The sequence below is a fragment of the Manduca sexta genome, chromosome 12 (assembly GCF_014839805.1).
Source record: "Manduca sexta isolate Smith_Timp_Sample1 chromosome 12, JHU_Msex_v1.0, whole genome shotgun sequence".
Lineage (NCBI taxonomy): Eukaryota > Metazoa > Arthropoda > Insecta > Lepidoptera > Sphingidae > Manduca > Manduca sexta.
In genome coordinates this window covers 4,001,141-4,026,734 of record NC_051126.1, presented here as the reverse complement: position 1 = coordinate 4,026,734, position 25,594 = coordinate 4,001,141, and the positions used below count along the sequence as shown (strand labels likewise).

Sequence of the window (25,594 nt, the reverse complement as noted above, 5' to 3'; positions counted from 1 at the left end):
TAGGATTTTAATACTCGAGCTTGCGAAGTCACTGTCTTGTAACCCCTGGCAACTAATTACGTCGTACATTCATATCGCGATTTGCGACGAAATCCTACTATCTCGTCTTATCAGCTGTTGTAAAGGTCATCGGAGTTATTCAATTTAATTCTTATGTGTGTTTAATAATATCGATTCTTGTAAGAATGATTTGGTATCTGATAAATTTTATAGGTTATAAACTTGGGATTAGAATAAACAATGTAGATAGTATAGTTACAATTAATAATACTGCGGTATTTATTAGTTACTTTAAAACAATGATTGGCTAATGATCTCCAAATTGAAAATATTATTTACTCCTACTATGGGCAGTAACGGGTCCTACGTATACTAGTACAAGTGCAAAAACAACCTTACAGGAGAGCGATTTAAACATGGTAAATTTATCATACTTATATCAAAAGAAATCTTTGAAATTTTGAATTGATTTGAAAATTTTACTAGTATACGTAAAGTAAGTAAGTAAGTACAAAGGTACATACTTCGGTACGGTAGAGGTCATTATTTTATCAAAAAACGAGGGGCGAGTTTTTCATGGTGTCGTCTGCCGTATAAAGATTAAACCGAAACGTTGGCAGTTTGATTCTTGCTCTGGGCAACAGCAAACAGAACTCAAACATTATGTCGAGAAGTAAAATTTTTCGAATGGATATTCCGCATAATAATTTGGTTGTCATGCAATGTTAAAGTCAGTCCAGCACTAAAAGTAAGCGATGTTTTTATATTAATTGTAATTTGTATAAAACGTTGTTCGACCTTGGGAGGACCGGTTGCAAAGAGGCTTATTCTTAAATTTCTTTAGAAGTTTCCTCCTGTAAAAGGGACGGCAATGCAAACAAAAAAGGTTGTTTTGTCTTCAAATTTTACTTAGTATTTTTTTATTCTATAAAAAGCCGGGAGATTTCTTATCATTTCACTAGAATTAACTACCTTAACTATTATAATTAGATACTGCATACTTTTATACGGTTCCAACAGGCCGGCATAATTGTCTAGACTGCCGAGGGGTAATCATCTCTCGCCAATCGACATTCTGTTGGATCCCACTCCACTTACCATCAGGCAGTGGGGGCACTTTGCCGTGCACAGATAAAAAAAAACAAAAGATACTTTAATATCGTAAATTGCCATTCATTTTATTCTATTAGTATTAAAACGCTAAATTTATTCCAATAATCGAACTACAAAGTAATTAAAAATACTACGCAGATGAACATTAACGCTGTTCCAACATAAAATAGTCTTCAAGACATGTCCCTTAAAGATCACTCACAAAGACACAATGTTAAAACGGAGATCTTGAATTATTGGTACTTAAATGATAAAGACAACTGATTTACGATTCTATATTTTATTGTAGATATCGAAGTTCGCTGTTCAAGTTTGTGATTGTTTTAGTCGCTGTGACGCACTGCCAGTGTGCAGTCCACTGCGTCCTCGCTGTTTAAATCGAGCAAATTAACTTTGAGAATAATTCCATTTTGTGTGTTCTTTTTTTTTTTAAATCAAACATGGCGAAGGTATTGTTGAGCAAGGAGTTGCCAGATATAGAGGTTAGTTTAGCTTAGTTTTTTATGCATGCACTTTATATAAGCATTTTCTTTGTCCGGGGCTCTGCCAGCGTGAAAGTTTTTCCGGGATAAAAACCACTTTATATTTTTCAGTGAGAGAATTTTCAAAATCAGTTTCGTAGTTTCAGAGATTAGGCCCTACAAACAAATTTACACAAAATACCTTTTTTAATATCAGTATAGATACATAAAAATCATTATATTATGATTGGGATGTAATTTTATGCATAAATGTATACTTGATGCCTAGAGTTGTTTTGCTAACATTTCATATTTTGTTTACACAATATGTGCGTATTTGTTATTCAAGGCCGCATTCATAATTCGTTTCCTATTTGCGCTACTGCAGTTGTTGAACGATGTTATATTGTATCTTATTTGTTATATATTAAGATAACATATGATGCAATTGATTATTGTGTAATAAAATACCTAAGGAAAGTCCCACGATTGTTTGATTGGACTTGATAAGAGCGCATCTTATCATAACACTATATGAAATGTGATACATAGAGACTTGGTAAATAATAAATAGGTCATAAGTACATTGACAAAATGTAATAATCGGAAACAAGCACTGTGGTCAATATTTAGCGCCAACTCACTAATTAGCTAGCCAAATTGGCTCCACTGCAAGGCATTCAGTCCAAGGCACATTGTGTAAGATACCCACATCAAGTGTTAGTGGATTTAGGAATCGAACTCAGGAGCTCTCTTTCCACTGACCATAATATACGCTGCTATTGGACGAACATGGCGTCAGCGTTCTATATAACAATTGCAAGTTGTTCCGACGTTAAAGCCGATTTTACGATTTTATTAACTTTTTTAACAGTAGCGTACAGTTTGCCATAGTTGAGGCCTTATATCTATAATTGTTAGGGGCTCTTCAGGGCAGTGCGAACTGTTGCGCGCCCGCTTAGTTTAATGCAGGTATGGACCAAGAGGGGCCCCGAAGCTCGAGGGCCCCGTATCACTGATACGGCCGATAAGGCGGTAGCTACGCCCCTGGTTTGTAAAGAAGAGATATGTTTGGAAATAATATCTTGGACTGAGAATTATTATTATCCTAGTGGGCTATGATGCAAAAACATAAGAACTATTAACAAAATAAAACTAACCTATTGTTTGCTACATACTGTTGAATAATTAAATAAATTGTAATATTATGTTGTGTATAAAAAAAATATATACCAATCTACGTCGATCATGATGTACCTATACTTTCTATGTCCAAAACATCACTATCATAAAGTAGGTAAGTGTTTGATAACGCAACGAAGTGTATGATAATTTTTTGTCAATAAATACCCACGTTTATATTATACAGGTTATAGTTCATCTTATATACGCAATTTTGTGGTAATCAGCTGTGATAACTTCTATTAGACCCAACACTGAACTCATCATTTAAACGTTTAACTTAGATAATAGTGTTACAAAATTTCCAGTTTCGTGTAACGATATACTAGGGAAGGGTAACGCTATCAATATTCTCAATTGAATGGTAATAAAATGAGTATTATTTACCTCAAGACACTGACCTCATTCTGCGTAGATCGGACGACTAATAGCAATTTTAAAAAGTTGTATTATTGTAAAATGTAGGTAGATATTGTAACTTTTACTTTGCGGATGAACAACACTTCAGCCCCCCCTTCCCACCTCCGTGACCATGAAGGCTGAAAAATCTTTGAAACGTCGGGGGAAAGCTAAAATATTAAAACCGCGATAAAATTCGAAAAATAGTTTAATTTTAATATCTACTTTACCTGTGTAAAACAATAACTCAAATAAAATTTACTTGAAACTTGCGAAACTCACCCTTAGTGTCATTATTTTGCCCAAGTTTAGCCGCTCTAGCGCTCCAAATATGTACGGAACCCTAGGCTTACATATGTGAGCGCTAGGGAAAGCCTGCTTCAGTAGGTACGGCGTCACTTTATTGTTCAGTTGCGAATTGCGATACAAGATATCTTGGTGATCGTTTTGATATCTAATTAACAGTCAGTCTCTATGAACTTTAGAAGTATAACTCCAAAATAAAACCTATAATGTTGCCACAACACAAACCTCGCTAAAGTAAAAGCCATAAGAATAACCTGAAATAAATGTATAATTTAGGCAAAAGTAACAGTTTTTTTTATTGTTATTGTTAATGAAGTAACTGGTTGTCAGTATGAATCAGTTAGCTGTTGATTCATTACATATGCATCCGTGTTTACGTTATTACAGAATCTGCTTAGATTGAATCCAACTGTGAAACCTTACTCGAATTTGGTGCCATCAGCTCAGACCAAGAAGAACAAACAACACTGGAAAAGAAACACTGATAGAAAATGCAATGTAAGTTATAATTATTAGTATCTACTTTTATTAAAAGGAGTCAAAAGTTCCTTCGAGAAATAAGAGTTCAAGATGCCCCAAATCTTCTTTAATCTACAGTCTCCGTGGCGAACGAGCTATAAGACGGCTCAGTTACGAAGCCTCGGGTTCTTTTCGCGAGCGGCTCCATGACAAATAATTGTATGAATCGTAAACATTGTATTTAGAGACTAAGAACAATAAAACAATATTGTATATAGTATATATCTAATATATTTTACAAACTTCGCAGACATGTCCAACTTTGACGAAGAACTTCGACGATATAAAGCATACAACACTGTCAGAACGAGGTGCGTTAAAGGAGGCTGCAAGATGTCTCAAATGCGCGGACGCTCCGTGCCAAAAATCTTGCCCTACTCAGATAGATGTCAAGAGCTTCATCACCAGTATTGCTAATAAGGTAAGTGCAAGATAGATTCTAATTCTTAAGTCGACGGGGTCCAAATATGTACGTATTACCATCATAATCAAATATGTCATGAAATGATATATCATAGACACACTAGATTGCATGCAGTTAAGCAAGTACTACAGTTGTTTTGAGGCGAGCGGCCTTGTGACTTATTAGCTAATTACGTGGATTAGCGCATTCGTGAGCATCAGCGTTACCACGTTTGTTGTGTCCTATAAACTAAACATTCGCGTTTCATTACATGCTACCAATACATTAATTACCCAGAAAATATCAAGCCTTCAATGTATTGGTACAATTTACTTGTACTATTTATATTTATAAAACATATAAACCATGTGTAAATATCATTGCTGCTCATATCTGCCCACATCTCCAAGAGAATCATCAATTCTGTCATGGCAGAGTAACTACGCGGAGATACTGGATGTTCCAGAATCAGACTTTTTATACGTTTCATGTGATACTCTCTACCTCATCAACCAAAGTTTTGATTACTTTCGTCTCTAGAACTACTATGGCGCGGCTAAAGCCATCCTTTCTGACAATCCTCTGGGCCTCACGTGTGGCATGGTCTGCCCCACCAGCGACCTTTGCGTCGGCGGCTGCAATCTCCATGCTACTGAAGAAGGTGCCATCAATATCGGCGGCTTGCAACATTTTGCTGTTGATGTAAGTATCGATATTGACTTTTAATGGTTTAGGCCCGCCTGGTTGGGCAAAGAATTAGGGATATTTATGATATTTTTTATTCATGTGGCGCCCGAAACAAAATAAGTACCACAACCAAACACAAAAGTCAAACTCTATGCTCTCAAATAAATGCTAAAAAAATATGTATTATTTACATTAGCTGTTTAATGCAATTAATGTCAAACTAAATTTACTTAATACTTGTGAAACAGGCCCTAAGTACTACTTATCTTGCAGTCTTAATAAAATGATCTTAGGTCTTTTTTTGCAAATCAGGCATTTGTACAATTAACACTGGAACTATTAAATACCTGTATTACTAATTAAAAAACCTCATAATTGATTCCAGGTATTCATGAAGATGGGTATACCTCAAACCTTAGACCCTAATACCAAACCTCTTCCTAAAGGAGGTGATCAGAAAATTGCCCTGATCGGCGGCGGACCAGCGAGTATAAGTTGTGCCTGTTTCCTTGCCAGGCTTGGTTATAAGAATATTACTGTTTACGAAAAGGAGAAATACTTCGGAGGATTAAGGTAAATAACAATAACTTAAAAGATATAGAGGGACATTGATATTGTAAAGTTTTGGAATAGACCTATGTATCTAAGTTGTACTTCTTTTTAAATGTTTAATGATGTTGAATGCATACCATTGTATAAATATATTTATTTAATTTTAGTTAGTGCAAGTATTTATCAATAAAGAAGTTTAAAATTTGCTTTCCTGATGGACTTTCAATATCTATAAACTTATAATTTTATTTTAGCTCATCAGAAATCCCACAATATCGTCTGCCGTACGATGTAGTGCAATTCGAAATAGACCTTGTCAGGAATTTGGGAGTAAAGTTTGTGAATGGACGAAAACTTTCTTCTCAGGATTTAACTGTTAATGTAAGTAATTTTACCCAATTTTTCTAGCAGTTTTGTAATTATTTCCCACCCATTTGTCATCCGTACATGTGTTGCAAATAAGAAGTGCCACATTTATTATTTAACATTGATTTATTATCAATCTATAGTCGATAACATATCTCTATCAAGGCTGTTGCTGTTCTTATTTATAATAACCTTGTAGATGGAATAGAATGAGTCCTCTCATCACAATGCAGACAGTTTGATCTGTATTAAGGTCGGATCGACTCAACCGGCTTAGTGCCATGGTATCACAATAAAATTGAAAAATGTCAGCTTAGCTCTACAACTTGTATAGTTAGCTAGATTGTCGTAGTTGCAAATCTCAATGAATTCTTTACTCGTTAGGTCTTTTTAAAAGCCAGGCATATGACCAAAATGGGTACCTCTAAACATACATATTAAGAGGATGTGGTGATCACATACAATCAAGAAACTCTTATACACTCTTATAACATGGCGTTTATTGCATTCGAGATTTTGAACATACTCAATTGAGTGTCAGGTATGGTCTATGGGGATTCGCCGAGAACCAACATTGTGAACTATGGGTGTATCTATAAATGACATTAAAATGGAATGGAATATTAATGCTTATCTTATTTTTAGGGATTACTTAATGATGGACACGCGGCCGTGTTCCTCGGCATCGGTTTGCCCGAGCCAAAGAGCGTACCTATCTTCGAAGGATTGAATCAGGAAATGGGTTTCTATACCAGCAAAGATTTCTTACCTCTTGTCTCCAAGGGTAGTAAGAAAGGTAAGATATTTTTTAATTTTGAACAGCTTCTTGACGCAGCCGCTTATAAAACAAAGCGTGAGGCCACAAGTTACAATCCCGCGCTAAGTTAGATGCACAATTATTTGTGGTGTCTTGGTATTGTGGGACCGCAAGTCTCTCGTAATTTATAATACTAATGACAAAGTCCAGTTGTTTGACAATCCATATCTATCAGATTACTGTTAAAACACTTACGTTTATTATTATAATATATAGCTTTTGATCCCGAGTTTGGTGCAGGTGTTGTTAAATTTCTCTTTCAAGACTTTTCTTTCTCTTCTGAGTTTTCAAGAATTACACATTATAATGATAATCTTCTTTAAATTCCCAAGGTCTGTGTGCGTGCAAAACATCCCTCCCCGAACTGCACGGCAACGTCATCGTGTTGGGAGCGGGTGATACAGCATTCGACTGCGCCACGTCGGCGCTGCGGTGCGGCGCGAGGCGAGTTTTTGTCGTCTTCAGAAAGGGCTTTACTAACATCAGAGCCGTGCCTGAGGAGGTAAACAAATTATTAAAAAGGTTTTTTGCTCATAAGAATAACGTGCTTGTATTCCCAAAAGGGTAAGTGAAGCCTACCGGATCCAATGATAGCTAAGTTTACCTACATCTGTCCTATGATGTGACAGAGGACGAAATTATTTGTTCATTATTCTATAAATTCCAATACTGGGTAAAACATTTTTTTTTTATTAGCGAGACTCATCAAAATTTCTTACCTCCAAATGTTAGTTCTTACTTGATTACTGATCACGTATTACATTGCAGGTTGACTTGGCCAAAGAAGAAAAATGCGAATTCGTACCGTTCATGTCACCGCAAGAAGTTATTGTCAAAGGCGGAAAGGTAATACAAATACAACCATATTTTATGATACTAATAAATGAAAGTTATTAAGATTATATTTCCGTGACAGATTACAGCATTGAAGATGTGTCGCACAGAACAATTGGACGATGGCGAATGGATCGAAGATCACGACCAAGTAATGCAACTAAAAGCTAATTTCATCATATCTGCATTTGGTTCTGGACTTTATGAAAGCGATGGTGAGTGAACTTTAATACTAAAGTTTGTTAAACACTCTGCTCTTCTCATAAATGTCGTATCGTATTTTAAGTGAGCACTTTTTCGACTTTTCTTTGCGACTAAATATGTCAATAGGTAAGAGTTAAAGAAAGTTAATTCCGATAAGGTCATTTATCATTAACAATGTCAAGGCCTGTAATTAATATAAAAGCTTCACACTAAAATGGTTGTTCGAGCCAGATAAAAATCACAACTAATCTTTTCAGTGAAAGAAGCGATGTCTGGCGTAAAACTTAACAGATGGGGGCTACCAGATGTGAACGAAGTGACGATGCAGAGCGTCAGTAACCCAGCAGTGTTTATCGGAGGAGATTTGGCTGGCGTGGCAGAGACTACGGTTGAATCAGTAAACGACGGCAAAACAGCCGCTTGGTACATGCACTGTTATCTACAGGTTTGTTTTGTTATGCATTATATCAAAAGCTATCGGTATTATGTTTATGACGGATTTTAGATAAAAAAGTGACATGGCTCGTGACATTATGTAATTAAAAAAATGACAATTATAATATGGTCCTACATCATATTTTACTTATTAATTTGCAACATAGAATTTATTTAGTACTAGTTGACCCAACAGACGTTGCCTTGTATTAGCGATGAATTTGTAGCGCGCATTCTGTCAATCGCTGACATTTATTTGAAACAACTGACAGTTATATGAAATTAATATTTTCGTTAAGTTTTCCTAAATTTTCTAATTTTGCGCGCAATATTTTTTATTTTTTCTTTCATAAGAACCTTCTTCTGACAATAAAAAACACAACAAAAAATATATTTGTGAAATCGGTCCAGCCGTTCACGCGTGATGGCGTGACCAAGGGAAATAGGGATTCATATTTGTATGTATTAGTGATGTAACGAATGTCATTTTTTGAACATTCGCGAATGCGAATATCTGCTACCGACATTCGCGAATGCGAATGCGAATGCGAATGTTTAGTTTTTGTTCAAATTTGGCGCCAATTTTTAATGATGATTATCTAAATTTTATTATTATCTAAGATGATAAATATCTAAACATTAGAAAGTTATGCAAAGACTGATAAAAAATTATAGAAGAATTTGTTTTTGTTTCTTTCAATTGCTTTTAATTTCTTAGTTGCTAATGTGTTACAAGTTCTAATGAGAATTACATTTTTAAGCTTTATTAAAGTAAACGAAATAATTTTGTTTATTTTTTAATTTAAATATTCCTCTACTCAAGTTTAATTACTAACTTAAAAACATGGTAAAAATAGTTACTTAATTAATTGGTATGTTTTAAGAAAGAGAGGTTTTTTTTCTTTGAGAGTCTATAATTTTTTGTTTGTTTGTTTAGACTATATTTATAGTTTATTGTAGAAGAATATTGTTTTAGTTTAGATTTTGATTTTATTAACCTACTATTACACACACACAGTATTACGAATATTATCTCGGAAGGGGTATGCAGAGGCGCAACAAGGGCACCCTGGTGTGTTCGCCAAGTGAGTTCCGTCTAATAGTGTGACAGGGGCGAGCCTATCGCCATGTCGGGCACAAATTTCACACTTCGGGCTGATACTGAGCAGAAAAACCCAAATATCACTTTGCCCGATCCGGGATTCGAACCCAGGACCTTAGAGCGCTGCCGTACCGCACATGCAGTAGAACTATGCCACCGAGGCAGTCTACTATTATCTTCAAAAAAATTTTTTCTGATATTGACATTCGCAAAACATTCGCAGAAATTTTGCGAATGCGAATGCGAATATCCAAAAATATGCGAATATTCGCGAATGCGAATGCGAATGCGAATATTCGTTACATCACTAGTATGTATATATAGATTAAGATTATTATTAATGCTGGACTTTTCTGTGAAATATAAATACCTTTCTTATAAGTTGGTTTTACTAGCTACCCTCTTTCATATACTGACAATATTTTTTCTATACACAGGGCATACCCTACGACGCGCCTATAGAGCTACCAAAATTCCATTGTCCCATAGACGACGTGGATCTCTCGGTAGAAGTGTGCGGAATCAAGTTTGAGAACCCATTTGGCTTGGCCAGTGCGCCTCCTACAACGAGTACTGCGATGATCAGACGAGCGTTTGAGCAGGGCTGGGGATTCGCTGTTACCAAGACTTTTGGGTTGGATAAGGTAAATAACGTATCTGTGAATTATTGAAAATTAATGGACAGTTAGTTCTTCTAAAACGAAAAAAGTTATGTAGGTAAAAACGATTTTTTTATTCTGGCCATAAAGCTTTAGTTTACGTCCTAATATGTATAACAAAATGACCGTAAAAATTTGAGGTGGTCAAATGGTCATTTTGACTGTGGTAACGCCGCCACCAATATATTAGTGTAAATATCTATTAAGTTTGTATACTCACTGACTAATCCAATATACGGCAGAGTTGTTACTTGATGATGTTTTAATGGATTTGATTTTCAGGACTTAGTAACCAACGTATCGCCACGTATCGTGCGCGGAGTGACATCGGGCGAGAACTATGGCCCCGGACAAGGATCCTTCCTCAACATCGAACTCATCTCCGAGAAATGTGCGGCTTATTGGTGTCAGAGCATCGCGGAACTTAAAAAGGATTTTCCTAATAAAGTGAGTATCGATATGTAGTTATTACAAGTTATGATGTCTATGTTAATAATGATAGTTTTTATTAATATTCGTAGAATACATAAATACTTGTTGATAAATTTGTGAGCCGTAGTCCATAGCGAATAGGTACTTTGTAGTTTTAGTCGACCTAAGAACTTTTTTAAATCTTGGATGGTTAAGATTATTTAACACGAAGTTCCATAACACCTAATGGTAAGTGGTGTATAGTTTAAATAGTCATATTGCGCCAGTTGACATAATTAGTTATACCGATGTGTTTGAAACCGCTATAGATATTTGTATCTATATTATAATACTCATATAGGTACTGACATATTGATTCTCAACATACAATTGTATTGCGGTTGCTTAGTCGGGTAGGTACAGAAAGGACTGCCGAGATGAATGTCCGCAGGTTCAAATTCCAAAGGCACACACCTCCGACTTCTCTAAAATCATGTGTATTCTTTGAGAATTATTGCATGCTTTAATTGTTGCTATTTATATACAACTAGCTGACCCGACAGACGTTGTCCTGTCTTAACTATGTATGCACGCGCGCAATCTGTCGATCGCTGACAGTTATGTAAAATTAATACTGTCGTTAAGTTTTCTTATATTTTCTAATTTTCCGCGCAATTTTTTAATTTTTTTCTTTCATAAGAACCTTCTCCTGACAATAACAAACACAACAAAAAAAAATGTGAAATCGGTCCAGCCGTTCACGCGTGATGGCGTGGCCAAGGGAAATATTCATTTTTATATAGATTGTAAAAACATCGACATGTTCTTACAGGTGGTGATAGCGTCGATAATGTGCTCGTACAACGAGGAGGACTGGACGCAGCTGGCGCGGATGGCGGAGGCGACCGGCGCCGACGCGCTCGAGCTCAACCTCTCGTGCCCGCACGGCATGGGGGAGTCCGGGATGGGACTCGCTTGCGGACAGGTTTCATAGCGTTTTAATACTTGCCTCACATTTATACGTTTTTGCAATGACTATAAGACTATCTGATGACGAATAAGTATATAATTTGGTCGCATTGTATATACATCTCTACACTACACGTGTATTTTAAAAGGTTCAAAAGCAACACTTTGACTCGTGAGAATTGAAGGGATTTGTTATAAGGAAATTTAAATTAACTTTTGAGATTTAAATAACTTCTGTAGGTTACCACCTATTTGTAAAATTAGATCGGCAATATCATGATTTTATTTTTATTGCTTTGAATGACGAGATGAGCTTGCCATTCACCTAATGGTAAGCGATATAATTGCCCATAAATCGAAAAAAGTTCAGTGATTTTAGTTTTACTTGTAATCATAACATTTGTGTTATCAGAATCCAGTCCTTGTCAAAGGAATATCACAGTGGGTGCGCAAGGCGATCAAGATTCCCTTCTTTATAAAACTGACTCCTAATATCACGGATATCGTCAGCATCGCTGTAGCAGCATACGAAGGTAACTATGACCATTTAAGTAGGTTTTGGGTTAATGGTCTTTTTGAGAATGGGTTCAGTCGATGGCTCAATGTTATATGATAGTGAATGATTTTGATGAAATATTGAGAGAATGTGTTTCGACTTTCGACGCTATTAAATATTGCTATGAACATATGAACTTAAATTCTAACTTTTAGGAACAATTTGGAAGAAGCCGTTATATCCTAGTTCCTATACTTAGACAATCAAGTCAAGTAATTTGGTTAATATATTTTAATGACAAATGATTCCTCTGGCTGCATGTGATTTCATTGTTGTATTACCTAGTTTTTTCAAATAGTACCTACAAAAATATTTGTTTTTACAGGTGGTGCTAGTGGAGTATCAGCAATCAATACAGTGTCAGGTCTGATGACTGTAAAAGCCGATGCCACCCCCTGGCCTGCTGTGGGTATGTGCCTTTTAATCGAAATTAAAATAGAAGGGTAAAATATAAATGCAAATGACTTACCCCCTTATTCATAGACGTTAGTTATCTAAGGACGGAGCATTGCTGTGATAAAATGTCTATTTCTCAGTGCTGACGGCATGGGAGCCTTCGCAGTGCGTAGACATAGGGCAGTTGTGATTGGCTAATATTGAGATACAACTTGAATCTAGTTAGCTGTTAGATAAACAAAGCCGAATAAACAGCAAGCTGTCAGATAGACAAAGCTGAGAAACAGACTTGTTATCACCGCAATGCTCAGTCCTTAGATAAATAATGTTTATGAATAAGGGGGTAAGTTGATATATTTTATTCGACGGACAACGTTCCGCCTTATATTAGCGCACATAATTGAACGTCAACATTCGTAGCGTGGCTTTGGCTTAGCTTAAAACAGGGTTGAATTTGCTTGGCATGTGCTGTGCTGTTACAATAATAGTTATTACATATTACTTCACGTAGTAAGTCCATTGTAGGTAGTCATTCCCCTGATAAGATATCAAAACCATGATGAAGAAAGATTCGCCGAAAAATTATTATTCTTTAACAGGTCGTGAAAAGCACACAACATACGGCGGAGTTTCTGGTAACGCCACGCGTCCGATAGGCTTGCGTGCAGTCTCGGCAATCGGCAACAAGTTGCCCGGCTTCCCGATACTAGGCATCGGTGGCATTGATTCGGCCGATTCCGCACTACAGTTCATAATGTGTGGGGCGCCTGTTGTGCAGGTAATTTTTCATACTCAACTTCTACAACCCTAAAGTGATGTCGACAAAACAGTGTTAGTGGGTATAGTTTCGGCGACTGGCTGCTGAATATCTGCGAGATATTGTGTTTATAATTTTGAAACCTAAATTTTTATACAACAGCAGACATCCTCTAATGTAACGGCGATAAGTCTCTGATAAGAGCGGCTGCATATTTCATCCTCGCATTGCAACAATACTTATTTTTAAAAAAATCGCGATTTAATCCATGAAATCGCCCTATAACATCAACATTGCATTTTATAAAAATCAACATCGAACTATGACGAACCAGCCTGACCAGGAAAATAAAGCCGTCGCCATGTTTTCAAATATGGAACAAATTTCTTGTCAACGTAAACTTTCAAACGACAAAGCAAAAATGGCGACCAAAATTTTTTTATTTTTCTTATTAGGTTACAAGTCAATAATACAGAGTCTCGATGTCCTTTGTGTAGATATGCAGTGCAGTCCAGAATCAAGATTTCACAGTGGTTGACGACTACATAACTGGCCTAAAAGCGTTGTTGTATCTACGTACCAAAGGCCTGGACAATTGGATGGGTCAATCTCCTCCCTCATTCAAGCACCAAAAAGGAAAACCGGTGCAAACGTTGTATGATACAGATGGAAAGGTAAATTACTTAGCTATCATATTGTTTATGCTTTTTGTATCGGTTAGGTTTTTATCTGAATAAAGTTAGGTACAATGATTAAAAAAATGGTAAATTAAAGTAATTGTAGCTTTTTAGGTAGGTTGAAAGATTTTTAGATTACCCTCTATGTTAAAATCACAAGCTATAGCTTTTTATAATGATACTGAAAATTGTTAAGATAAAATTTTTCTTGCAGAAATATTTAGATTTAATTTTATTCACTTACTCTTGCTATTTTTCTTCTAAAATTTAAGGAACATAAACGTGGATATTTTCTTATAATTTTTTTATCAGGTACTAGCCCATTTTGGTCCTTACAACCAGAAACGTGAAGAACTACTTCACGAGAAGAGGCTAAAATCAGATTTACTAGAAGATAATACGGTTCAAACTTATTTGACCAACGGAACTACCAATGGTTACTCAGAGGTTCCTCGAATCCAAGACGTTTTAGGAGAGGCTTTGTCTAGAGTTGGCACATACAAGCACTTGGACAATACCAAGCAAGTTGTAGCTCTTATTGACGATGTAAGTATAATCTTCAAACCTTTTATATAACGGTAGAGCTATTGAACTTAATTTAAACAAACTACCCTAATTTTTTTTCAATATTTACATTTCAATTCTTTCAGGACATGTGTATTAACTGTGGCAAATGTTACATGGCCTGTGCGGATTCTGGATACCAAGCCATTGAGTGAGTAAATTATTTTTATTTTTCGTTAGTTTGCCAGTTATTTAAAAAAGCGTCTTTAAAGCGGGTGCGCAATTATACCTTCCTAAGGGAACTAACAGCAATAAGACTGATCTAAGCTGGTTGTTATAGATTTTTATTTTAATGTTTGAAAATGATTTATGTTAATTTTAGAAAGTGTTGATATGAATTAGGAGGGCATGAATATTTGAATATAATCTGATTTTTTTAGTGATTTACAATAATATACTCTTTTAGGTTTCATGAGAAAACACATCTTCCACGCGTCACGGATGACTGCACCGGTTGCACTTTGTGCTTGTCTGTTTGTCCCATTATCGACTGTATTTCGTAAGTATATTTTTTTATAAAGTATTCATTGTCACCTAAATTTATAAGACAAAAAGTATATGTCCTTGTTCCAGCCAGTATAATTTATATGATTTGTTTTTTCTAGGATGGTGCCTAAGATAATTCCTCATGTCATCAAAAGGGGTCTACATTACCAAGTTCACCCCGTATCACCTCTAGATAAAGTATGCCAATAAACATAACACAATTTGTAAAAAAATATATTATGTATAATGTACAAAAATATACTATATTTATGTCATAATTTTGTTATATAATTCTTTTGCTCTTGAGGTGGCCTCTTTCCACGAGGATACCCATAAATTCTCTGGATTTACTTGTAGGGTCAAAGCTGATATAGGTTTAGGGCAATTATAATGTAACTTATTTACTATATGAATATTTGTTTCATTGTGTTTATTGTGTAGCCTCCTACACACGAAACATTCAAACTCTTCAACAATCTTCATATTATGCAATTGATAAGGCCGATACTTGTTCTCGTTAATCAGTCCTTGATTTGAAATCAATTGCTTTGTTTTATGTTCTAAATACTCTTCATATAATTTATCATCATTCAACAATTTCTGTAAATGCTCTGCTAGTATCTTTGGTGTCGGAAAATCCTGTAAAAGTATTGCTGATTTGTTATTTGGACACCAGTCTTTTATAGATGGTGACCCAAAATAAATAGGCACCGTACCAACTTTGATGGCCCTCCAGAATTTTTCCGTAACATAATCCTCACAGACGCCATTTTCGATAGCCACCACGAATTTGTACCGCGCAATAAATTTCAAAAAATTGTCTTCATTTAAATTATTCAAATAATCTTCAGTGAATTTTTTTGGCAACTTTTTATTATTTACACAAGTGCCATAAGAATCTATTTTAATGTATTTCATCAGTTCTTTTACATATGCGTCCCTTTCTGTTGATGTCTCACAATCACTTTGCAAATACATCACGGGTGCTATATCATTTAATAATTTATTCTTCACTGAAGTTTCTGCAAAATATTTCTTACTTGTTATATCCTGAAATGTTTCTAAATGTTGAAGCGGGTAAGGCACATCACTATATCTGCTATATGTTGATGAAAAATTAAATAACTTTAGTATGTCCTCGCTCATTAACTCCTCGACATTCCTTGGCGACTCTTCATGGTACAGTCCCCACACAGTATCTTTAGGATTTCTCGGTAAAGGAAGATTGTCAAATTTAATTTCACTTCCATAGAATAGATAAGCATCTACATTAAACTTTTTGCTTAAATTTCTGTCACTGTATATGTCACATTTAATATCACCAGGGCAATTTCTAGTCTCCGATGTTCCAGGAAAGCTCATGGTCCACCAAATTATCACAGGATTTTGTGAAGTAATTTTCACATAATCATCTTTACTGTTCATTGTCCAATATACAGCACAAAATAATAAAATTAAACAGACCCACATACACTGTTGTAATGTCACACGTCTTAATCTCTTCATGGCGCTTATAAATAATTTTAAAATATAAAACATGGCTATGATAACATAACTTCTGTATTTATGGAACATAATGGCCATGTTAGGCACATTGCTTGAATATAACAGGAAAATTTATCACTATTTCAATTAAAACAAATTTCCTGTTACTGTGATAACAAAGTCATATTCATGATACAGTTTTGTGTATGAATCAAAAAGTCCATCCCCTCTCCTTGTGCATATAGTATAAGTCCATGCAGAATGCAATTGTGAGGTCTAGATAGAATAATCCGTATATCGCTCCTTGCATTTTACCCAACACAAATAGTTCAAACAGAGCAAATAGTGTGAAACTGAGTTCTATCAGAACATAATACAGTTCAGCCTCATACATCACTTGATCGACCACATACAGCACCATTATTAAAGTGGACAGCATGAGTGTTGGGGCGGCAACGAGGCAACCCACCGTGGTCACCGGTTCCACAATGTGAGGCACTATGTTCAGCAGTAATGCCACTACCTAAAATTAATATACTTGCTGTACTTTACAGTGTTAAATTTGAATCCTAGTTTTCATTTTTAAAAGAAATTTGAACATGAAGAACTTTCCAAGAATATCAACAGTGTATAAAGATATCAAACTTAAATACAAGGTTTATAGCACAGTTTATAGGTAGCGAAATTAAACATCTCATATCCTTAAATTAATATTTTTATATTATATACTTTAATATATAAAATGCTTCAAAACATCTACTGAATAATACAATCAACTGCATTTAAGCATTTTATTGAATCAAGGATCTTTTATTATCGAACATCCTCTTTCTCTAATAACATAGTACGCGTCTATACACAGCGCAAGTAAGAGATGGCAGTAGAACACTCCGTAGAGTGTCTCGGACGAATGAGTTTTTAAAAAGGCACCAATAAGGGCAAAGGTATTGAGTAGTATTTGTGTGACTAGGTACAACTGTTCCGCTAGATCGTGCACTTGGTCCACAAGGTACAGTATGATGAACATAAGCGACATAATGAGAGTCGGCGCGACAGCCAGGCAGTGCATCGTATCGGCCTCGGTAAGAATGAACGGGAGTACCATAAGTAGCATAGATATAACCTAAAAGTAAATTGCATGACAACATCACGTCTTACCAAGATATATTGGGGGCATTGTGTAAGTTTATCTATTTCAGCGAAGAAAGTTGTTCAAACTTTACTTTGTTACTTCGCAATTTCCAACTTGTTTAATTGACATCGTTAATTCTAATAGCACTCTTGGTAAAATTGTAAATTAAATACGAATTGACATAAATGGAATGATGTAAATAAATAAACAGAAATTAATTATCACAAAATTCCTGCTTTAAAACTGTTATCATTTGTCAAAATTACTAGATAATAGGTTACTAGTGAGGATCCCTATTATTTTAATCGATAGTTATATATCGATTAATAATATATTCAACCATTTAAGCGATATTAAAAAAATATTGTCGAATTATTATTAGAACCGCTTCATTTTTTTGGAAGTCGGTTAAAAAAACATTAAAAGACTTATTTATTTATCATAAATATATTAAATCGTAATATGGTATTAACTATTTTCACTTGAAAACAAACAATTACGTAAGGCTACAATTATGCACAACTAAATGTACATCCTCTTTCGTTAGCTATTAAAAATAGGTCTAAAGACAATGCAGTAAGCAGTGCGAAATAACACACACCATAAATTAACCACAACCAAACTCTAGCAAGATTTAAAATAAAACATTGGATAAAAGCGCCAAAAGTAAATAATATTTGAAAGAAGAGATACATTTTCTCCATAAACAATGGTACTTTTCTTCGTAAATAGAGTATTACAAACAGAAGCGATATTATTAAAGTAGGGCCTGTTGATATGCAGTACATGTGTCCTTGGGGTTTTGGTATTAATGTAGGTAAAATAATAATTACTAGTGATATTCCCTACAAGGAATAATTTCAAATCAGTGAATATTTTAAAGACTTATAGTACAAATAAAGATAAGTTTTAATATACTTACAAATTCAACTAACTTCATAAGAAAAATATTATATTTAATTAATTCATTCCATTTCTTATCAACCGGGACAGAATCTGAAAAAAACGTATTTAACAAACAATTGTAAAACACCTGCATAAAATTTAAAAGAAATACATTTTATTTAAAATGTTTTATGTTTACCATTTATTATCATATCCGACATGTTGCGAATAATTCGTTTTAGTCACTCAAGAAGAAAGAAAAGAAATAATTATACTTTTATGTGATGTTTTTAATAATAGTTTATAAAGAAAATAAAGAATATTATCGTCTAAAATAAATGGTTTGTAATAATTAGTCAATTATGACATAACAGAAAATCAGTCATTGATTTTTTTATTTATGCCAACCAGTTATCAATGAAATTACCGTAAAGATGATAATGATGATGATAATATACTAAGTAATTTTGTTAAAAAAGGTAGTTTTCTACTCTTATTTGGAAATAATTTAAAATTAAGCTAAATGTATTATATATTTATAAGTACTCTAAACCACGAAGAGAAATATAGTTTACATTATAATTAATCGGATAAATATATTTCGAGTTGTAAGAAAAAAAATATTTTCAAGCGATGAATCGAATTGAAATTTTTATTCTATTATCCTTATGTTTTGTTTGTATATAAAAGTTCGTGTTAAAGATATAATTTCGAGTATAATCGGCTAAAAGTAATTATAATTTCGAGTACGCGTGAAATACTGTGAAAATAAAGTTGACAAATTCTAAGATAACCTGTGGCTTTTGAGTTCTGAGGGTGTCTACAACACTATTAGTAACTGTCAAAAGATTGAGATAGGTTGATGGGTTAGAATTTTCTTTTTATATTTTCAGTATATTTCTTATTATTATGTTTTAGCTAGATGTTGTAGATCACATTATACATTATGGACGAAGAAGATCCTGTCGTACAAGAGGTAAATTACTTTTTATTTGACTTACAACGTGGTAATAATAAAGGTTATGTTATGGTGTAAAAAAACATAATTTGCAACTCATTCCCAAAATTTTTTGCTTGCAGATACCTGTTTTTCTATCGCAGGCGTTATCTGACAAGCTATATGTATACCAATATCCAGTGAAACCAGCAAAAAGAGATTGGAATGAAGCCAAAATAGTGAACGCAGCTGTTAAGCCAAAAAATCGTATTGTACGGGTGGAAGTTGGTCTAGACACCTACAGTGATAAGTATTGTCAGTCCAAAGGCGAACAGATAGCACTAAACACCGACGGACAACAGGTAACAACTGCAACCAGTTGTATTTTATGTTATATCATTGTATAATATACCATGATCCTATTGCTAAGTAGGATTACATCAACAAGAATTATTGCCTTTTGTTGGTTACCGTTGGTGGGAATGATTTGATTTTTTAAATATTTTTTTTTACTGTATGCAAGGGTCTTGGGTTTAATGAGTCTATAAAAATATTTGTGAAAATTTTTTATGTAAAACATGTTTCCCAGATGTTTAAATGTGATGCATTATAATAATTAGAGAGATTTATATTGCATCAGATTTATATTATTCATGTTACTAAAATTTGATTGTTATCTTAAAATTGTCTAAGCAGTAAGAACTGAAATATAATTAATTGTCATCATTATTATTCTGTTTATTTTGAATGTCCATTTTCATAAAATTATCAATGCATATAAAAAAAATGAACCACCCTCCAATGGTTAACATTATTTAATAACATGAGTCATCATGATTGAGATCTTTTAGAAAATATTAGCAAATGGAATTGTCTAAATGCTTACATAGCAATTGCTCTTTTCAAATTCAATATGTCATTGGGCCAGTAGACAATAATGCTTTGTTGCTGTAAAAGCACAAAAAGATCTTAAGATCTTAGGTATTCATGTCTTATATAAAATACCACAAGAGAAGTTTCAATACCTAATAATTGCATTCGTAAATACCATATAACTGTACATTTATTCCAGGAAATTCTTCTAATTGTTGATACTTAATATGTTATACGTACTTGTCTAAGTTTGTATACCTGATGATACCTGTATTTATTCCCTCAGGAATCATCATGGCATATCAAGGAGAAGGATAAATCGCTGTACTTCAAAAGTGGCATGATGGACAAGATAGTGTATGAGAGCAGCACTCCATGTATAGATACAAAGCATTATGCTGTTGCTATATTGCAGGACAAAGAACTACATTGTACACCTATACAAGGTTGGTATAGAATTTGTTAATTTTAAATTTGCAGATGTCTTAAAACTAATGCGACCTGAATTTATTTTATTAGTGCTATCTCCAGTTAAAAAAAAAATATTTTTGTTGCAGGCATTATTCAGATGAGGCCGTCATATTCATACTATGATAAGCAAGAAAAGAAAAAAAATGAAAAGAACAAAGCTGACAAGTCTGATGACGAGAATAATGAACCTGAGGCTAAAAAGGTATTTTGTGTGCCTTTCATTATTTTCTACAGTTACATGGGCGGGTAAATGGTTCTGTTTATAATAATAATGTTTCCCTATTTATGTTGTTATCTTACTTCTAGTTTGCTTTAAAGTTGCTGTATAATTTAAAATAAAGCACATAATATGCACTAATAAAAAATATATTCTACCGATTGGAACATTTCTGCTGCTCATAGCCAAAAGGACCGATTGCATGATAATAATTAAAAAAAATTGTTTGTGTTTACCAACTGCATAGTTTTATAGATTTTTCATTCTGTGCTTTCAGAACATAATATAATGCAGTTAAATATATGAAACTGGTGTAAGTAATAAGAATACTTAATGTTACGTATTAAGGTGTCTTTTGTATTGCAGGTCACAGTGAAATTCGCACGTCAAGAAACTGAAGTGGCAAAAAAGGCGCGGGAAAAATCGTATGAGTCGATATCTCAGCGGATATCTGAAGAGCCGTGGTGTGACGCATTGTGGAAGCATTCTGACACAGACCATGCTGAAGTTAGTAATGTACCGTTTTTTGTCTATAAATTTTATTTTAATGGGATAAAAATAATGGTGCTTTATCACATATTAAACACAGGGACGTATTTCGTAGTGGTCGTGGGGGGTCACGACCCTCAATATGGCAATTACTAAAACAAAGTGAAGTTTACTTAATATTTGGTTTTTTCCATCCATTTTCTATATATTATGCCTTTATCCTACTCTAAAGTTGTAAAATATTTACTGACCCGGTCATATTTTGGGTATGGCAATAACAAGAATTGGTTTAGTTATTATGAACGGCCAGTCTGCCTGACATGAGTCACTTGCGGGGATCTAGTTCTAGACATACAGGGTTAGAATAAAAAACTGTTTGGTTGATTATAATCATAAAATATGATTAAATCCTTGTTAGTTTCGTCTTAAAACTTCAATTTGAATTCAATGTTTCAATATTAATTTAATATATCAAAGAGATATGTATGGATATCCATATTCACAGCTACAATTTTAGTACCACACTTTTTTTATTGCCTAAGCTGGCAAAAGATCAAGCGGTTTGCTCGAACTAAGCGGCGTTCGCCGGTATCCATGGACTTTAGGCAATACTTGCGGCAAAGGCAAGCCGCTGCCTATGGGGTATCTATTTTGCTGAAATGATAGATATTTTTATCTAGACGTATGTATATTTGAACTTGTAACAGTTGGAGCGTCTCAAGTTGTTTAGCGCGACATCAGCGGACGGCTCGTCCTTGACTTTGAGGTCGCGTGAGTACATTCGTGCGTTGGTGCCGCAGCCGCCAGCCGACGAAGCGGACGTTGCGCCGACGCAAAGGCTGTCACCGCAGGAACAATTGAAGGAGATACTTATTAACGGTAACCATTGAAATTGATGTTATAAACGTGACATGATTATTTCTATTTAAAAATCCTTAAAAAATGTCCAAATTGAAGATTATAGCAGTCTACTCCGCTTATTATGTATGTTATTATAATATTCCGTTGACAAAAAATAATATCTAGAAACGTATTGTCTGGCAGCAAAACTGATGACGTTCAACGACCTCCGAGCTCTAGTGCGCGCGGAGGACGGCAGCGTGCTGAGCGAGGCGGCGCTGCTGTCGGCGCTGAGCGGCGCGGCGTGCTGCGTGCGCGGCGTGTGGGCGGCGCGCTCGCAGGACCTGTACCCGCGCGCCGCGCCCGCGCCGCCGCGCCTGCTCTGCGCCGCCAGGGACCACGTCGTACGTATCTCATTATTAACCCTAATATTGTTGATTTTTTTGGTTTTAGCCAATGTTCGACATTCAAATAAAACTAAGGTTTTATCGCGATAATTTATTTATATTTTACTCGCGAAGTTTCGAAAGCTTTGCAGTATTTATGATCACCGGGCGGAATGGCTGTAAAGCCAGCAAAACGTCGCAACTAATAATTTAACGATTATTGTGAAAATTGTGTAGTTTTATTTCAGTAATCCTAATTTATTTTGACGTACTATTTAGTGAACTTAATCCGCGCTTTACCTGCTCATGTCACCTTCTAGCTTCCGATAACAATAACGATTATGTTCGTCATTAACGCGGTGAAAATAAGAGTTTATATTGGTGAGGAAGGGAAGGCTTTCGCATATAATGAGTCATTTTGTAAACATTAGCAATTCGTTACAGACTAGCGTTCACGGAATGAAAATACTGTGATGGTTCATATACGTTAATCGATTATTAAGTATAAATAATACAAAAAAAAATATTATTACTGTAATCAGTTTTAATTGGACTTTTGCATAAATTTCATGGTGTTGTGTTTTCTTTTTCAGCTCTACCTATTTACACAACACGCGTACATTGACCGCCGCAAGGTCGCCGCAGCAGTTCGATTGCCTCCAGCCGACGTACTTGAAATCATCCGTTCAGTCGCTAAATTCAATCCACGAACAGGCTGGGAACTTTTAATCCCGCCCGACACAGCTTTCGAGGCAAAATACCCAGATGTCGTCCAACGACAAAATCTCGCCTGGGAAGCCCGACAGCGTCAGTTCAACGAGATGTTGATAGGTGAAAATGTGCCAAAAAGACAGAGGAAGAAATCTCAAAGGGAGTCAATCGGCTCGGAGACAATGATGAGTCCGAAACCGCGGTGTAACAGTGTCAGTGAGGAGGACAATGATAGAAAAAGACAAAAGAATAAATCTTCCACTGGAATCGGTAAACGGACGCGCAATGTGAGTTCTAGCAGTGTTAATGAAGTGTCATGATCAAAAGTGATTTTAGGTTATTAAATTTTCATGCTGTCTTACTCTAACACGTGCTAAAATTCGTGCAAGAGTGAGACAACCATAGTAGTCAATCAAGTTAATTGTGCTAGACTATAGTCAGTAGTGCATATGTTGATTATTGTGATATGAGACTGTTTTATGATACATGTACAGAAATGTATCGTTTTTATGTTTATGTATGTTAATTTAAAGGAAATCTTAAATCGTGAGCGTAAATTCTTGACTTGTATGATGAAGGCAGAACAAAAGGTTTTTTATGGAATTGGGTGTAGCTTGCGTAAATTAATGCGAATTATGGAAAAGTTCATAAGTTTGAAATTATGTTTTTAAATCGCACAGCGTTATCGTGGCAATATTTTATAAATGAACAATTGACAAACGAAGTGTAATCAATTATTTGTAATTAAAGTACAATCTTCTGTTTCTTGGAATATCATATGACAATTATGGTGGAAGCTGACCAAAATTGTAATTGCCTAATTAGAAATCTTTGTACCCAAATCACATATGTTTTCTTATATAAATATTGTTATGAAATATATATTAAGTCATGCCTGTATACTAGGAAGTGTAGAGAGGGCATTGCATGAATTAAAATTTCGTCAATGGTACCTCCGTCCCATAATATTATAGAAGGTAAGCCTGTCGCTACACCGAGCACAAATAAAGCCACAGGCAACAATATTGGGAAGTTCGCATAAAGATAGTCTTCCTAGGACTTCTCTATTACTCGTACTCTAATTAAGGGCAAAGAAGATGTTCATGTTAGATGAAACACATTTTTTCTCCCAATTATTGACAAATATTCAATTTGATACATCGTCAATATCAATAGTATATCAATATAATATGTCCTTTATATATTGAATGAAATATATATAACATATAAGTGTGTATAGGCAAGTATTACCGTAAAATATTATAGTGGCCTAGGCATGTATCACAGTCTCAATAATTCTGTGTTCATGATCATCTATAATAATTAAAGTAAATTGTTACCTAGTTTATTAATAGATAGGCGTTTCTCTCTTTATTTCTCTTACCCTAAAATCTTAAGTTTAAATATAATTTTACGTATGGACAGACGAATTTCAATGCTAGTGCTAAATATCGTTCCCATGTTTTTTATAATGTGTGGTTGAGAGAAGGCTACCTAATCCATTAAGATTTTATCGAAAGATTGCTTTTTAAAATAATGATTTTAAACAGGTCGTCTGGTGTCTGTATAAATAACATTAGGTGAAGGCAATAAGGAAATAAAATAGTATATTTTTTTCCACCAAGATGGCGCTCTAATAGTAGGAGAAATTGATATTTGGTACACATTTTGATCTGTATGTTCGTTTAGTTCTCTTTGGTATTCCGTAAAGTAAAATCCGAGACAATGACACTCTACCACCATCCCACATTACTGCAAGTGCGCCTGGTATGTATTTTTTGCCCACATGAAAACTTATACCGCATTTTTTGGTCCTCACGAATATTATTTGAAAGCTGTTCGTTGAAAAGTATTTGCCGACATTTCTTTTTTCTTCCCCTAAATATGTTATACATACATCTAATAAAGGATCATTATTTATGAAAAGTATACCCTCATTTACAAATCCTTGGTATGTTTTGACACTTGTAAAACTAGGCACGATTAAATACATTTATTTCTATATCAATATGTTATTTATTTTGTATTTAAAAAAATATAATAGGACTAAGGCTGTTGGATATATCGGAATGTGAGTGAGAGTAGAAAAAGGTATTACATATTACTGACCCCATTGCCTCGTAACTAGATACGGCCCTGGATAGGTATGGTAGGAATATGAAATAAATCTTAACGTATGATCGTAAGTAAAAATGATTTATACGGGAGTAAGTGAATTGTACGCTATCGATGTATTTTATAAAGGAAATTAAACTTTTAATACCTGTTTTGGATTTTATTTCTATGAAGTTGCTTGCAAGGATTCGGAAATTC

The 25,594-nt window shown here is 34.7% G+C and overlaps 3 protein-coding genes across 6 annotated transcripts; 2 read left to right on the top strand and 1 right to left on the bottom strand.

Moving 5' to 3' along the window:
- Positions 1 to 1,382: 1,382 nt before the first annotated feature.
- LOC115442784 (dihydropyrimidine dehydrogenase [NADP(+)]) lies at positions 1,383 to 15,133 on the top strand. Its single transcript, XM_030167937.2, has 22 exons — positions 1,383 to 1,595; positions 3,849 to 3,959; positions 4,231 to 4,401; positions 4,924 to 5,085; positions 5,456 to 5,643; positions 5,877 to 6,003; positions 6,634 to 6,784; positions 7,138 to 7,307; positions 7,574 to 7,651; positions 7,722 to 7,854; positions 8,101 to 8,288; positions 9,818 to 10,024; positions 10,322 to 10,486; positions 11,283 to 11,435; positions 11,832 to 11,952; positions 12,301 to 12,384; positions 12,971 to 13,149; positions 13,626 to 13,802; positions 14,118 to 14,351; positions 14,456 to 14,520; positions 14,776 to 14,868; positions 14,975 to 15,133. The coding sequence occupies exons 1-22, from the start codon at positions 1,554 to 1,556 to the stop codon at positions 15,063 to 15,065; spliced, it is 3,090 nt and encodes a 1,029-aa protein (XP_030023797.1). The 5' UTR covers positions 1,383 to 1,553; the 3' UTR covers positions 15,066 to 15,133.
- On the bottom strand, positions 15,077 to 18,769 carry LOC115442785 (alpha-(1,3)-fucosyltransferase 10). Of its 4 annotated transcripts, none has more exons than XM_030167939.2 (3): positions 18,557 to 18,768; positions 18,395 to 18,468; positions 15,077 to 16,863 (listed from the first exon to the last, which is right to left on the bottom strand). In XM_030167939.2, the coding sequence occupies exon 3, from the start codon at positions 16,437 to 16,439 to the stop codon at positions 15,123 to 15,125; it is 1,317 nt and encodes a 438-aa protein (XP_030023799.1). In that variant the 5' UTR covers positions 16,440 to 16,863; positions 18,395 to 18,468; positions 18,557 to 18,768; the 3' UTR covers positions 15,077 to 15,122. The 4 variants fall into 4 exon arrangements, 3 of the variants coding, with proteins under 3 accessions (XP_030023799.1, XP_030023798.1, XP_030023800.1); XM_030167940.2 differs by having other exon boundaries at positions 16,441 to 16,863; positions 18,557 to 18,769; XR_003938556.2 differs by lacking the exon at positions 15,077 to 16,863 and adding an exon at positions 18,165 to 18,317 and having other exon boundaries at positions 18,557 to 18,762.
- A 395-nt stretch (positions 18,770 to 19,164) lies between these two features.
- LOC115442776 (DNA-directed RNA polymerase III subunit RPC5) lies at positions 19,165 to 25,547 on the top strand. Its single transcript, XM_030167928.2, has 8 exons — positions 19,165 to 19,333; positions 19,438 to 19,656; positions 20,454 to 20,613; positions 20,725 to 20,840; positions 21,222 to 21,362; positions 22,052 to 22,223; positions 22,389 to 22,588; positions 23,164 to 25,547. Exons 1-8 carry the CDS (start codon positions 19,304 to 19,306, stop codon positions 23,599 to 23,601), a joined length of 1,476 nt encoding a protein of 491 aa, XP_030023788.1. The 5' UTR covers positions 19,165 to 19,303; the 3' UTR covers positions 23,602 to 25,547.
- The last annotated feature ends 47 nt before the right edge of the window (positions 25,548 to 25,594 follow it).

Coding starts and splice junctions, on each gene's coding strand:
- LOC115442784 (XM_030167937.2), top strand. CDS start 1,554: ATGGCGAAGGTATTGTTGAGCAAGGAGTTGCCAGATATAGAG. Junction 6,004..6,633: donor CTCAGGATTTAACTGTTAAT/GTAAGTAATTTT, acceptor TCTTATTTTTAG/GGATTACTTAATGATGGACA. Junction 7,652..7,721: donor TTATTGTCAAAGGCGGAAAG/GTAATACAAATA, acceptor TTTCCGTGACAG/ATTACAGCATTGAAGATGTG.
- LOC115442785 (XM_030167939.2), bottom strand. CDS start 16,439: ATGGCCATTATGTTCCATAAATACAGAAGTTATGTTATCATAGCCATG.
- LOC115442776 (XM_030167928.2), top strand. CDS start 19,304: ATGGACGAAGAAGATCCTGTCGTACAAGAG. Junction 20,614..20,724: donor ACATTGTACACCTATACAAG/GTTGGTATAGAA, acceptor TTTTTGTTGCAG/GCATTATTCAGATGAGGCCG. Junction 22,589..23,163: donor GCGCCGCCAGGGACCACGTC/GTACGTATCTCA, acceptor TTTCTTTTTCAG/CTCTACCTATTTACACAACA.